This window comes from Rhincodon typus, chromosome 3 (genome assembly GCF_021869965.1).
Source record: "Rhincodon typus isolate 14 chromosome 3, sRhiTyp1.1, whole genome shotgun sequence".
Lineage (NCBI taxonomy): Eukaryota > Metazoa > Chordata > Chondrichthyes > Orectolobiformes > Rhincodontidae > Rhincodon > Rhincodon typus.
Window position 1 is genome coordinate 74337513 of NC_063334.1, and position 15919 is coordinate 74353431.

The window sequence follows — 15919 nt, forward strand, 5'->3', positions numbered from 1 at the left end:
GCTCCTATGATGCTGCTTGGCCTGCTGTGTTCATCCAGCCCTGCACCTTGTTGTCTAAGATTTTGGAGTTAATCACTTTAAAAAAAGTCATCTATTAGGTATGGAGGATTAGATTAGCACAGCAAATTTGCCTTCGTATGACATTTAAGTATTAGGTGTAATTGAGAAACAAAAAAAATAGAAAATGTGCAATGGCATACACTATATGCAAGATTTCTAATAAATTGGCACTTGCCTGTGGTACTGCTCACGGTGAGTTCAAAGATTTGTTTTTTGTAAATAGAGGTGTTACACAATGGCCATTGATTTATGTTATTAAGTCAAATTCCAGTTATTCTACATAGAATTCTAGAATTTTGGAGATCAAGCTCTGAAACACTGACCATTATTCCATCAACTTGAAAATGTATATTTACCCACTATCATCTTAGAACTCAAGGAAACAAATAAATTTGGCATGTAAGAAGTTACCTTGAAGTTAGGTAACTGGTATTTTTCTAGAATCTTGTAAAATCTATCTTTTCAATTTGAAAACAGGAAGATATCTAGGCCACTAATCAGCTTCAAACTTCAAATATACATCTTTATCTGTCAAGAGCCAGAGTATCAGCTCAGTTTGTATTCACATTTATCGTCTATATAAGAAAGTAATTTCATATGTACTCTTCCTGTTCCTACATCTTCTTAACTCCCTTCCATATAACCAATCTAATTCGAATATTGAGTTATTATTTCACTGTAATTATTGGGTTATAACATTCTGGGTCAAAAATCTACTAAGGGGTCTCTATATTGTTATAAACCATACATATTACTGAAGATATGCATCAGGGCTCTGTGAAAATCCTGATGCACCAAACCTTGTGGGAATTGCCTGGATTTTAAATTTCCAGTGGGCAATTCCTCTGCTCTCTGGGATGCTTCATTAATATCACCAACTCTGAGCTACATTCAGAAACATGGGACAGTTCCAGTACTTACCTGGATAGTTAACCAGAGAATGTTATACAATTCAAACCAGAATCTACTCCATCTATTCCTTTAAGAAATTTCCAAGTTTCTATGAAACCACCTCCTATTATTCTAAACTCCAGAGAATACAGGCCCAGTCTCCTCAATCTCCCTCGTAGGACAGTCCCACCAATCTAAGAATCAATCTTGTGTACTTCCATTGCACTTCCTTAGGCAAGGGGATCAGAATTGCACATAATAATAATCCAGGTGCAATTTCACTGGTGTGCTGTACAAGTGAGGCAGCACTTCTTTGCTCCTGTACTCAAAACCTCTGGAGCAATGACTAACATACTCTTTGACATCCAAAACACTCACTACACCTGCGTGCTAGTTGAAAGCTAGCACAAAGACATCCAGATCCTTTTGGACATCAACACTTTCCAAACTTTCACCATTTAAGAAATACTCTTTATCTTCATTCCTCCTACCTAAACTCACACTTAGAGTCATATAAGTCTATGGCATGGAAATAGGCCCTTCGGCCCGACTTGCCCATGCTACCCTTCCTAACAGCACTGTAATGTCCCTAAACCCAAGGATTGCAGCAGTTCAACAGGCAGCTCTCCATGACCTCCATCTTCTCCTAGGGGATTTATGGATAGGCAATTAGTACTGGCCCAGCCAGTGATATCCATGCCTCAAAGACAAATCCTTAAAAATCTTAGCACATTCTTCTATGCTTTCTCCCTTACTTATTTATCTAGCTTTTTTTAAAAATGCATGTAAAACTCGATTCCTAAAGAACTTACTCCTGAGTTTCATCATGGATGGCATCTTTGTGAAAGAGAATCATAATATAACTTCAACATACTCCAGAAAGTAGCAAACTGAACATTTTCAGTCAAAAGCAGTGCACATCCAGTGTGAGTAATTCTGAGTTTAGATTTTAGTTTAAGATTTAATTAGGCAATCTTAGAAGCTTTTTATAAAAACATATCTTTTGCTAAGTTTCATAAGGAAAAGGGGTCATTATTTAATTGTTTGAAAAAGAGCCATTTTGTACTAACAAGGTGCAAATTTGAAGCTTCTTTTAATGACATGTATTAATTATGGTTTATTATATAATTAGGAGCCAGCAAAAAATATAAGATTAACCAATTAACATATTCAACCACATTTTAATTGACAAAACGTTAAAAATAATTAAGTAGCTATTTTAAGGCTGGTTATATTTTTTAAAGCTTATAGTTTAAAAGTACAAATTTGCTTCTGTAAGATTATACTGCTTTGGAAGAACATCAAGTCAGATACAATATGCATAGCTTAGCTTTATTCTTGCCTTATTACCTCAGTAATGAAATTGGACAATGAACGGCAGTGCAAATTCAATTAGCAAAAGATACAACAGTGAAAAATGTTCATCTGAAAGACAACATATTCATCTGTAAAAGCAAAGTACTGTTGATGCCTGACATCCAAAATAAAAACAAAATTACAAAGTACTAGAGAAACTCAGCAGGTCTTGTAGCATCTGTGGAGAATTAACATTTCGTGTCCAATATGACTTCTTCAGAACCAACTATTGTATATTTCTTTTAAAGATCCAAATTGGACATAATGAGATGAATTTCTTGCTCGTGTTCTAGAAATCTAGAGCTCAGATTCTGACCCATTACAGACTGACTGTATGTTTTTCATATGTTGTATGTCTTGTCAATTATAGATACCCCATTTTTCAATGTAATAAAAATATTCAAGTTAGTTACATTAAAACTATCACATTCACCATGTGCCTTTATTCTAGACTGTTTATTCAATTGCATGTTACTTTTTGAGTTGTCAACTTATTTGTAGTTCTATCAGTTTCTCTGAAATTGTTCATCAGATTTTCTAAATTTCTGAGTTAAGCATATACAGCCAACTGATTATTAGATCAATGTATGACATGTTTTACTATATAATAAAGACAATGAATGAGTTTGCCATTCCCTTATTATCATTACTGCATGTGGGGGTGTTGTTGATTACACTCAAAAAACTGTAACAATAATACTCATGATGAGTATTTATTTATGTGATAATCTACAAATATTACAGCCAGAATTCTATTAATTGAAGTGGGTAAAACACATGCTCAGTTCAATTAAATTAAAACAAAAACTCCATCAGCATTCTAATTATAAACTTATAAGCAAAACGAGTGAATCCTGCAAACATTTAAATTAAAACTGCTAACAGACTCCACCATAACAAGACACCATGACTGCCTTGAAAGTAAGCTACAAATGTTAAATAACATTTAAGATTAACCATTACTGTTGTTTGGGCAGAGTTGCTTTTAAAGCGATCTGCACATATTTCAAATGGTGTAAGTACCTGGAAATCATTCAGGTCAGTGTAGAATTGATTGTTGCTTTTGACATCTGTGGTCAGCCTCATGACAATTTCTTGATTTATTTCCCCCCTAATATCGACAATATTAGAGATTTCCAATGACAGCCCATCAATCCCTGTATCAGAAAAAAAAAGTTGAATACACATATTTACAAAAACTAACAGTAATTCTGCATTGCTGTTCTCCAGAGTTGTTCCACATCAAGCAACAAATATCTAGTAAATGCCATCTGACACACAACATTGCTCTGTGTTGCTTTGGAGGATAAATATGTTCCTTTTAATAACTAATGAGAAAACACACTGTTTGTTGACACTTGCTGTGAACAATTTTTCCAAGTTCTGTAAACTTGCTTGCAAAGTATCTTTCTGTATAAAGATTATACAAGAATCAACTAAACAAATATGAAAGTCCTTTTAAATTATTGTATCATACAAGACAAAATGAAGCCATATTGGTCATCACTTTTTTTGAGCTGTTACATTAGCTCCACTCCTATACTCTTTCTTCACACCCTCGACCTTTTTTACTCTTAATTATCTGTAATTTAAATATACCATTTATAACATTATATATCATCTACCAGTGTTTCTTAAACAGCATCTTCCAAACTTAGGGCCTCAAACACATAGAAGAACAAGGGCCACACGTGACTGTGGCTGCTGCGGCAGAGGTGAGTTGGGTTCCTGATGGCATCTGCGCCCAGTGCAGATTCAAGGAGCTGGGGGGAGATCAATTTGGTATGAGACCCAGCAGCATCAGCAGCAGCTGCATTGGCGAGTAGCCCCGAAGCAGACTCATGGCAACGGCAGAGTCGAATTTGGGTCAGTGAAGTACCGGGTAGCATTGGTGGCATCTGCATTGGCAAGATCCAGCAACGGCTCATAGTGTGAGGGCATCAGCGGAGGCGAGATGGTGCCGAAGAGTAGCGACTGTCATTCCAGCGGCAGCAGTGCGGCGAAGGAGACTCATGCCTGACCACCAAGCCCCTGGCCCATGCCAGAGCATTTACCACGAAGGAATGTAAAGTTGGACACTTTTTTAATTTCTTAATTTTTCAGTCTTTATATTCTATGTTTTGGTTTATTTTTCTATATTTTAGGAAAGTGGCAGAGAGCGGTGACACCATACAACATTTTTCACTGCATTTTTGTAGCAAGACACAGCTGACAATAAATAAATAAAACAAAAACCAGGAACACCATCATAGAACATAGAACATAGAACATTACAGCGCAGTACAGGCCCTTCGGCCCTCGATGTTGCGCCGACCTGTGAAACCAATCTGAAGCCCATCTAACCTAAACTATTCCATTATCATCCATATGTTTATCCAATGACCATTTAAACGCCCTTAAAGTTGGCGAGTCTACTATTTTTGCAGGCAGGGCATTCCACGCCCTTACTACTCTCTGAGTAAAGAACCTACCTCTGACATCTGTCCTATATCTATCACCCCTCAATTTAAAGCTATGTCCCCTCGTGCTAGCCATCACCATCCGAGGAAAAAGGCTCCCACTGTCCACCCTATCTAATCCTCTGATCATCTTGTATGTCTCTATCAAGTCACCTCTTAACCTTCTTCTCTCTAACGAAAACAACCTCAAGACCCTCAGCCTTTCCTCATCTCCAAGCTTGCTGCCATAAATTACACATCATCTAGACTTGGTACACATCACTATGTTTTCATTGTTACTGGGCCAAAACTTTGTAACTGACAGCATTTTAGGTTTCCTACATCGATCGTACAGACTGCAATGGTTCAAGAAGGTAACTCATTATCACCTTCTCAACAGCAGTTAGCAATGGACAATAAATGCTGACTTTGATTGTGATGTCCACATTCCATAAATGAATAATTCTTTGATGGTTACAGCTATTTTGATGTATTGTGTTCATTACATAGTTACAACAGAGGAGCAATTGCATTGACAGAAAGCATACCCAACAACAGATGTGACGAGATATAAAACAATACACAAGCAGAATGTTTGGATATCTTTTCTCTCTCATAGGTTTTAGCTTACACTCTCAAAATAGTGTGATCATCTGGAATTCTTATTTACTACCTCTCATCTACTTTTTTGTTTACTGTTAAATTTTGTCTCTCTGCCTTTTTTCTCGATCCCTGAAGTGACCTGTATCCTACTAGGAACAAAGGAACAAGAGTAGGTCATTCAGCTCTTCGAGCCTGTTCTGCCATTCTATGAGATCATGACTGATTTGTGGCCTAAATCTAGATACTTGCCTTTGGTCCATATCACTTAATAACTTTACTGAACAAAAGTTTATCTATCTTTAATTTAAGATTAAGAACTGATCCAGCATCCATTGATGTTTGTGGGAGAGAGTTCCAAACACCTATCACCCTTGTTTTTACAAAGTACTGTGGATACGGGAGATCTGAAATAAAAACAAACAGTGCTGGAGAAATTCAACAGGCCCAACAGCATCTGAGAGGTGAGGAATAGACTTAATGTTTTGAGCCCAATATATCTTCTTCGGAACACAGAATCCAGGCAATCAAGTGAAAGAGAAAATGAAAGTCAAAAGGCAGAGAATATTAAGAGAAATTTCTAAGCATTTCCAAATATATTTCCAGTATGAAGATGAAAATAGAAACTACTGGACACCCAAGTTACTTTTAAAATTTGTTCTTGGGATATAAGTGATAGGTCACATTTTCTCTCATCTCTTAGTTCCACAAACTTTATCACAGCCTCAACTCATACTCTACATTGAAATGGCTCCTGGATTGACTCTCTGATCATATCGGACATTGAACCTAGATATTTGGATGAACAAGTCTACTTATATCTTATCCTCTATTTACCATTACTAGATCTCAATGAATTTCTATTGTACCTACGTACAACAAGAGCACAAGGAGTCAAATTCAGATGACATGAAACTCAGTTATGTTGATATTTTCAACTATTCCTATCGGCAGAACAGAAATAAAATGAAGTCTTCGATAAGCCAAAATGCTCCACATTAGCTACAGCTGAAATATTCTCATACGAGCAAGTTGCCCAATCAGGATAGAGCTAGATGGCACAAGGATGCAAAATCATACCTGGGTGAACCATCAATTGTGAGCACCTTATGAAAGGATGTACAGAGTCAGACTGTGACTAAATGTGTGAGAAAGTTTTGTTGTCAGAGAGAAGGTGAAGTTGGTGCAAAATCATGATATGAAGCTAAAGGTGGAGGATTCCACCATCAAGTTTGTCAACCATTCTGAAACACAATGTGAACATCTTCAAACAATTTAACAAGCCAGTCTCTGTGGTACAATTAGGTAGCACGTTCGGGTGCTAACCAAGAGGTTGGTGGTTTGAGACCACATAGAAATGGAGCTTCCAAAGAGACATCAGAATGGTGTGTTGCCTCCCTGGTGCCAGGATCAAGGATATCTTGGACAGGATGCAGAATTTTCAAAAGGGAGAGGGTCCAGCAGGAGATTATTGTACATATTGGAACTAATGGCATAGGAAGATAAAAGGATGAGATTCTGAGGAGAGAATATAGAAAATTAGGCAGGAATTTGAAAAGCAGGTCCTTGAGAGTAGTAATACCTGGATTATTCCCAGTGCCACAAGCTAGTGAGGGTTAGGACTAGGAGGGTACAGCAGATGAAAGCTTGGCTGAGGAGTAGGTGCAGGGGAGAAGTATTCACATTTTTCGATCATTGGAATCTCTTTTGGATAAAAGTGACCTGTATAAGAAGGACAGTTTGCACTGGAATTGGAAGGGGACTAACATACTGGTGGAGAGATTTGCTATAGCTGTTCGGGAGGGGGAGCCCAGGGAGACAGTGAGAAAAGAGATCAGTCTAAGCCTGGTGCAGTTAGGAAAAGGAGCGATTCAGTCAGAGCAGGCAGAAACAAAGCAGTGAATGAGGTAGGACTGATAAATTAAACTGCATTTATTTCAACGCAAGAGACCTACAGGTAAGGCAGATGAACTCGAAGCATGGTTGGAAACATGGGACTGGGATATCATAGCGATTACATAGGCATGGGCTCAGGGATGGTCAGGACTGGTAGCTTAATGTTCCAAGGTACAGATACTACAGGAAGGATAGAAAGGTTCGGGGAGGGAAGATCAAGAGAAGAGAGGGAGTGGCATTTGTGAATAGGGATAACATTACAGCTGTACTTAGGGAGAGTGTTCCTGAGAATATGTCCAGGGAAGTTATTTAGGTGGAACTGAGAAACGAGAGAGGAATGATCACCTTATTGGGATTGTACTATAGATCCCCAATAGTCAGCAGGAAATTGAGAAACAAATTTGTAAGGAGATCTCAGTTATCTGTAAGAATAATGGGATGGTTATGGTAAGGGATTTTAACTTTCCAAACATAGACTGGGACTGCCAGCATGCAAAGGGCTTGGATGGAGAGGAATTTGTTAAGTGTGTACAAGAAAATTTTCTGATCCCAGTATGTGGATGTACCTACTAGAGAAGATGCAAAACTTGACCTACTCTTCGGACATAAGGCATGTCAGATGACTGAGGTGTCTGTGGGGGTGCACTTTGGGGCCTGTGACCGTAATTCTATTAGTTTTAAAATAGTGATGGAAAGGAATAGACCAGATCCAAAAGTTAAAATTCCAAATTGGAGGAATGCCAATTTTGACGGTATTAAGCAAGAACTTTCAAAAGGTGATTGGGGGCGGATATTCGCAGGGAAAGGGACGGCTGGGAAATGGGAAGCCTTCAAAAATGAGATAACGAGCATCCAGAGACATTATGTTCCTGTTAGGGTGAAGGGCCAGGCTGGTACGTGTAGGGATTGCTGAATGACTAGAGAAATTGAGGTTTTGGTCAAGAAAAAGAAGGAAGTATGTGTCAGGTGTATACAGCAGGGATCAAGTGAATCCCTAGAGGAGTATAAAGACAGTAGGAGTATACTTAGGGAAATCAGGAAGACAAAAAGGGGACATGAGATAGCTTTGGCAAATAGGGTTAAGGAAAATCCAAAGGGATTCTACAAATACGTGAAGGACAAAAGGGTAACTAGGGGGAGAATAAGGCCCCTTAAAGATTAGCAAGACTATGTGTGTGGAGCCACAGGAGATGGGGGAGATTCTAAAAGAGTATTTTGCATCAATGTTTGCAATGAAGAAGCATATGGAAGATAAAGAATGTGAGGAAATAAATAACAATATCTTGAAAAATGTCCATATTAGAGAGGTGGTGGTACTGAATGTCTTAAAACGCATGAAGGTGGATAAATCCACGAGACCTGATCAGGTGTATCCCAGAACTCTATGGGAAGCTAGGGAAGTGATTGCTGGGCTCCTTGGTTAGATACTTGTACCATCAAAAACCACAGGTCAGGTGCGGAAGACTGGGGGTTGACTAACATGGTGCCACTACTTAAGACACGTGATGAAGGAAAAGCCAGGGAACTATAGATTGGTGAGCATGACATCAGTGATGGGCAAGTTGTTGAATCCTGAGGGACAGGATTCATGTGTATTTGGAAGGGCAAGTAATGATTACGGATAGTCAACATGGCTTTGTGAGTGGGAAATCGTGTCTCACTAACTTAATTGAGTGTTTTGAAGAAGTAACCAAGAGGATTGATGAGGGCAGAGCAGTGGATGTGATCTATATTAACTTCAGTAAGGCATTCGACAAGGTTTCTCATGGTAGACTGGTTATATCACATGGAATACAGGGAGAACTAACCAGTTGGATTTAGAACTGGCTTAAAGGTTGAAGACAGAGGATGGTGGTGGAGGATTGCTTTTCAGTTGTATTTCTCACTAATCTGCAGAGATCATTAATCTACGTATCTATGGATTCCATTAAATGCTGAACTTTTCTGATAAATCTTTCTCTTTCAAGAATTTTATTTGTTCTGAGATAAGAATAATTGACAAAGGCTTTCAGTAGTTCTTCAGAAGTATCTGTTTCTTCCTTCACCCCTTGACAAGTTATAATGTCATCAGTTATATTGTCAATAGTAAACAGAAGTGTATTTACTTGTTCATCTGCTGGTTTAGTATCTGATTTGCTATTCTGTATCTTAAGAATTATCATTTCCAAAATGTCCAAATCAATGTTCTGTTTGATCTGTCTCTAAAATTGAATTTTCCTGACAAATTTGTTGCTGGTTTTTTATATCAACAACACTGGCAAGTTCTGATAAAGAGTCACTGGACTCAAAATGTTAACTCTGCTTTTTGTCCACAGATGCTGCCAGGCCTGCTGAGTTTCTCCAGCAATTTCTGTTTTTGTTTCAGATCTCTAGCATCTGCAGTTCTTTGTTATATTTTATGATTTTTAGTTTCCTTGCTTATAGGCTTTTAATTTGCAGTAATAGCATGTTGCTGATGGTAGGTTTTCCTGTGTTTTAGCAGTCAAAAATGTCTTTCATAGGTATAATGAAGCATGTTTTGCAGTTTCTCCTGATGAATCGTACTATTTGCAGCCTAAATAAATGATTCCTGTTTTCTGCTTGACTGAATTAATCCCACTGCCTTTTGGCTCTAATCATAATATCTGTTAAATCACTTTTCTTTCAGGCTGATTCTTGCAATCTGAAAGCTCTAATAACAATCCTCATTTCTCCTGAACGACTTACACCGTGTGCAGCTGGAATAAATGCCTCCGAGCCTTAGCATGGTTTTTAGTAACGGACCTCCCACATTTCCAGTGATCCTCTAAAAGTAACCTTACTTCCTTCCTCCATTAAATCTTGTCCGTTTATCAGTTTAATTGTTGCTTTGTGATGCCCATAGGTCTCCAGCTTTGGCTTGAACTGCTACAGTGGCATTTGATTTCTCCTACTGTAGCCACACATCATACTGTCTGCTGCCAAGGTGGTGACATTCGATCAGAGTTGTAAGCATCTTTCAATAGTTCTAACATTTCCACCTTGTAATTCTGCACTTCCTTTTAAAGTTTCCCTTTCCACCAGGGATTTTAATTTGACTCACGGAGCCTCAGATGTCTATGATCTCTCTGCCTGAACCCTGACTCGGGTTGCATGTAGTATGTAACTGCGTTGGAATGACTAATGTACCAACTCTGGGAAGTTCTTGAGATGCGCTGAAGCAAAAAAGTTAACAGTCGAAGTCAGTTTACCGTGTCGATTCCACTTTATTGAATCTTGCCCGGAAGTTTTCTTCAGTATGGCTCTTGAATGTTCAGCTTTTCCTGCTGCTGTCAGCATGAATAGAATTCTTAAAGCCATGTCCAAAGAAATCTTCAGATTTGAATCACTGCCAGAAAGAAGCCTAAGGCAGCTAAACATTTTGGCATTGCTGTTCACCACCTTGTACTAGAAATTTTTACTGCTAATCAATACATTGCATGTGGCTCACTACTCTGCTGCTCACCAACCAGCAGGTTCTGTCCATGACAATACTGGTAAAAGTGACCACCGCACAGTCCATGTGAAGACAAAGTCCCGCCTTCACACCTCCATTGTGTTATCACTGCAAAAAGTAAAAGACTTCAAGCAGATCTAGCAACTCAAGACTGGGCATCCACGAGGTGGTGTTGGCCATCAGCAGCAGCAGCAGAATTATACTCCAACACAATTTGCAACCTCAAGGCCCAGTATATCCCCATTCAACCACTACCATCAAGCCAGATGATCAACCCCGATTCAACAGAGTGTACAGGAGGGCCAGGAGCAACACCAGAATTGTGTAAAAATGGGATGTTGACCTGGTGAAGTTACCAAACAGTACTACTTGCATGCCAAACAGCATAAGCAGCAAATGACAGTCAGAGCCAAGCAATCCCACAACCAATGGATCAGATCTAAGCTCTGCAATCCTGCCATATCCAATCATGAATGGTGGATGGAGCAATGCTGGAGTCTGAGATTACAGTGTGGAGCTGGAGGAACACAGCAGGCCAGACAGCATCAGAGGAGCAGGAAAGCTGACGTTTTGGGTCAGGATCCTTCTTCAGAAAATGGAGGAAGCTCCACAAATATCCTCTTCCTCAATGATGCAAGAGATCAACTCATCAGTGCAACAGACAAGGCTGAAGCATTTGCAGCAATCTTCAACCAGAAGTACCACCGCAGCCTCCTCCAGCGGTCCACAACATCACAGTTACCAGTGTTCAGGCAATTAGATTCATTCTACAAAATGACAAGAAACAGTTGGAGGCACTGGATACTGCAAAGGCTGCAGGCTTTGACAACATTCCGATGGATGGCTGCAATTGATCATCCACTTGGTACTTCTAGCTGAAGATTTGTGCTCCAGAACTTGCCACTTCCCTAGCCAAGCTTTTCCAGTACAGTTACAGGACTAGCATCTACCAAGCAATTACCTCCTCATCAGTCTACTCTCAATCATTAGTAGAGTGATAGAAGGTGTCATCAACAGTGCTATCAAGCAGCATGTGCTGAGCAATAACCTGTTCAGTGACGCCCACCAGGGCCACTCCTGACCTCATTACAGCCTTGGTTCAAAGATGGACAAAAGAGTTGAGTTCCAGCGGTGAGGTGACAGTGACAGCTCTTGACATCAAGGCCACATTTGACCGAATGTGGCATCAGGAGCCCTTGCAAAACTGGAAACAATGAGGAATGGAGACAAAGTCTCTGTTGGTTGGAGTTATACCTGGCACATAGGAAGATCGTCATGGTTGTTGGAGGTCAATCATTTGAGCTACAGGATATCTCTGCAGGTGTTCCTCAAGGTAGCATCCTAGGCCCAACCATCTTCAGCCACTTCATCAATGACCTTCCCTCCTTCCATGAGAAGTGGCAACGCTTGCCAATGTTTGTATAATGTTCAGCACCATTCATGATTCTGCTGATACCGGAGTAGTGCATTTTCAAATGCAACAAGATCTGGATAATATCCAGGCTTCAGCTGACAAGTGGCATGTAATATTCGTGCCACAAATATGCCAGGCATGGATCGTCTCCAATAAGAGAAAATCTAATCTCCACCCCTTGATATTTAATAGTGTTACCGTCATTGAATCCCCTGCTATCAACAACCTGGGAGTAACCATTAACCAGAAACTCAACTGCACTTGCCACATAAACACAGTGGATACAAGAGCAAGTCAGAGACTAAAAAAATGCTTTGACAAAGTATGTGTTTTTTGTAGCAATACTAGAATGTATTATGAAGCAATTAATAATAACAGTTTCAGAGTCAAAGAGTCAGGAATTTATAATATGAGACAAAAATTTATCAGAACAGTAGTTATTCTTACCATGCACATTATTGAGCCGTACTGAGTGCGTGAAGTGTTGGTAGATACATATCACTTCTGAGAAAAGTGGGCCACGAGCTATTCTCAAGATAGGAGGCTCTGAAGGAACATACAGCTAGAAATGAAGGTTCAAATAATTTAGATAAGTGTATTCTAAATTACTAAGTAGCATTCTAATGTACATTTAAAGTTCAGTGTGTTTTTCAAAGATGCACTATTGTCACATTAACACACCTGTTCCATTCTTGAACATAATGGAGGACTGCAGATGAAAGGAGGTCAAATATCTTGGAAAAGTTATTCAAGGGCAGGGAAGATCTGTATGGTTAAATATTTGTCAATGATATTTTTGCATAAAGCCAATTCCTCCTTCCATGAGCTGTGTTGTCTAACATAGAATATGCCACAACAAGTGCTGATAACCAAGGCTGTCAGTTTGATGAGTGTTTCCAGTTAGTACATTTATGATTAAGCTCGTATGACAAAAATTTGTACAACTTGTATTTTGAAGATTTATAATATAAAAGCTCACATCATTTTTGACCTTTGATGACAAAAAAAAATTTGGAATATAGGTTTTTGGATTTGGATGATCAAGTCCATTCATCTAGAAAACGTTCTTAAACTATTTTCACAGAATCATAGAATCCCTACAGTGTGGAAACAGGCCCTTCAGCCCAACAAGTCCACACTGACCCACAGAACATCCCACCCAGAACCCATTCCCCTGTAAACCCACCTAATCTACACATCCCTGAACACAATGGGCAATTTAGCATGGCCAATTCACCTAGCCTGCACATCTTTGGACTGTGGGAGGAAACCGGAGCATCCAGAGGACACCCATGCAGTCACGGGGAGAATGTGCAAACTCCACACTGACAGTGGCCCGAGGGTAGAATCAAACCCGGGTCCCTGGCGCTGTGAGGCAGCAGTGCTAACCACTGAGCCACCGTGCTGGTGCTTTGCCTTAGTTAACAAAGCTGGAGTTATGTAACGTGTTTATTACTCTTTGAAGAATTTACTGAAATCAATTTTAAATTTCCCTCTCTCTGGCTGAAACATAGACAATTTGCTCACGTTGTTTCAGTGGAGCTGAAAATTTATTGGCGGGGTTCTATTAGACTTCAGCATTATTCCAGAAAGAGGCCTGCAGAGCATCTGTGGAATTTCAGCCCTATTGTCTCTGTTATATCTTTTACCATACAACCAGTTTATACCACAAATTAAATAATTGATAAAATATGGTAATTTTCCGGTGTCAGTTAATGAACAGTGACATTGTTCCAAGTTAGGGTAGTGTTTGGCTTAGAGGGAATTGCAGGTGGTCGAGGTCAAACAAATGGAAAGTGCTGTCAAAGGAGCCCTGGTTAGTTCTGAGGAAGGGTCACCGGACCTGAAACATTAATTCCGATTTTTCCTTCACAGATGCTGCCAGACCTGCTGAGCTTTTCAGCAACTTTGTTTTTGTTCCTGTTTTACAGCATCTGCAGTTCTTTCGGTTTTTATTGAGCCTTGGTCAGTTGCTGCAGTGCATCTTGTGGGTGGCACACACTTGTGCCACTGTGCATTATTGATGGATGAAGGGAATGTTAATTATTTAAAACATCAGTTTACAAAAAAAGGCAAAACTAACTCTGGGAGTAGACATAGATTGTAATTTATATTATAAGGCAATTATGGTGCTGTTAAGAAGCAATAGATCGATTTAATTCTTCAAGTTCCTACTTCAATTACTTTCACACTTTAAAACTATTCATAGGTTTGGAGGAGAAAAAAAAATCTTTACATTTGAATTAGGCCCACTCCCTTTGCTCTTTCTCAATAGTCTCAATCTTCCTTTACAAGTTTATCTTCACTCACTATCTTCATAATTGCCTTCCACCACCATTTATTGCTTATTCCTTAGTCACCCTTGAGTAGATGCTCATGGGTTGCCTTCTCAATCCACTGCAATCCATTTGTTATTGGTAATGCCATAAGGAAGGGAGAACCAACAGAAATATGTTGAAAAACTTCTTTACACTGCGAGTAGTTAGAGTATGGAATAGACAGCCAGAAAGTGTGGATACTGATTCAAACTTGGCTTTGTAAAAGGAACAGCATAAGCAGCCTGAAGAAAAATAACCTGAAGGCCCACAGGAATACAGCAGCAACAACTGGACTAGTGGAGCTGCTCTTGGAGAAAGCTAGCATGAACACAACAGGCCATTGACCGTGTTCTGTGCTGTAACCATTTCATGATTCTACAATCACTTTAATCATATACTGAAGGTTTTTAAAACTAACTGTCTGAATTAAGCTACAATAAGAAATGTTTTCAAAGACCATAACAGCTGAAATTACACAAACCTACAAACATCTATTTCTTAGTGAATGATAACATATAATAAATAAAAGCAACATGTTCTGTAAAATAGGCAGGACAGGCAAAGAATGAAGAGAATGACAGTAAAGAAGCAGAATTTTCATGTGGGCTTTGGAATCCTGAGGTTGGGACCAAATAGGCTCTTCGCCCCCACTCCTCAATAAATCTGTACTTACCAGGAGAGATAGACAGACTCTGGAGAGCTTGGAAGACAGATTAGTAATTAGAAATCTTCACATTCACGAACCTATCAGCATGATTGGTAGGTTCCCAAAGCTGCATGGCCAGTTAAAGTGGGGATAACTCTGCTGCCTCGGCAGCCCCACCCAACATTTCAGGCTGTCACAGATAATCCACAAGTACAAAGCCAATGAGAAGGCAGTGGAGGGTGGTGGAAGGCAAGACCAAAAACGTAAATAGATACAATACTTCATCTTCCTACTCGGCAAAAAATTAAGGATAATAGTTTCTAGAATTTAATCATGACTCCTATTTCTCAGAAAGACAGTTTTATCATCTAAACCTCTGCTTGGCTTATCTTTTCTTCCTATTTACCTTACATCAGAAATTGCTAGAAAAGCTCAGGAGGTATGGCAGATTCTTTGGAGAGAAATCAGAGTTAATATTTTGGATTGGGTGTTCAAACTAGTTCTGAGGAAGGGTCCCTTGACCAAAACATTAACTCTGATTTCTCTCCACAAATGCTGCTAGGCCTGCCGAGCTTTTCCAGCAATTTCAGTTTTTGTTTCCGATTTACAGCATCCACAGTTCTTTCGGTTTTTATGCCTTACATCATCATTCCCGTTGTCATTTAATTAGTCCTGCCATTCACTGTACCACAGAGAGTTTCTTTCTGTTTGTTACTTGGGTCTGTATTTGTTTAATAACAGCATACGTCTAACATTTTTCAACAGATCATAGCTAAAGCCATAAAACAACACTACTTTTCTTTCCAGAAATGCTGTATGGGTGCTGAGCATTTCCAGCATTCCCAG

General features: G+C 39.3%; 1 protein-coding gene across 2 annotated transcripts in view; it reads right to left on the reverse strand.

The window, feature by feature from the left end:
- Positions 1-15919, reverse strand: part of man2a1 (mannosidase, alpha, class 2A, member 1) — a 166989-nt gene that overhangs the window by 31812 nt on the left and 119258 nt on the right. For both annotated transcript variants that reach the window (XM_048594912.1, XM_020537284.2), the window contains 2 exons: positions 12557-12671; positions 3331-3464 (listed from right to left, as the gene is read on the reverse strand). In XM_048594912.1, the coding sequence (XP_048450869.1) occupies positions 3331-3464; positions 12557-12671 (249 nt within the window). The remainder of the gene's footprint in view (positions 1-3330; positions 3465-12556; positions 12672-15919) is intronic.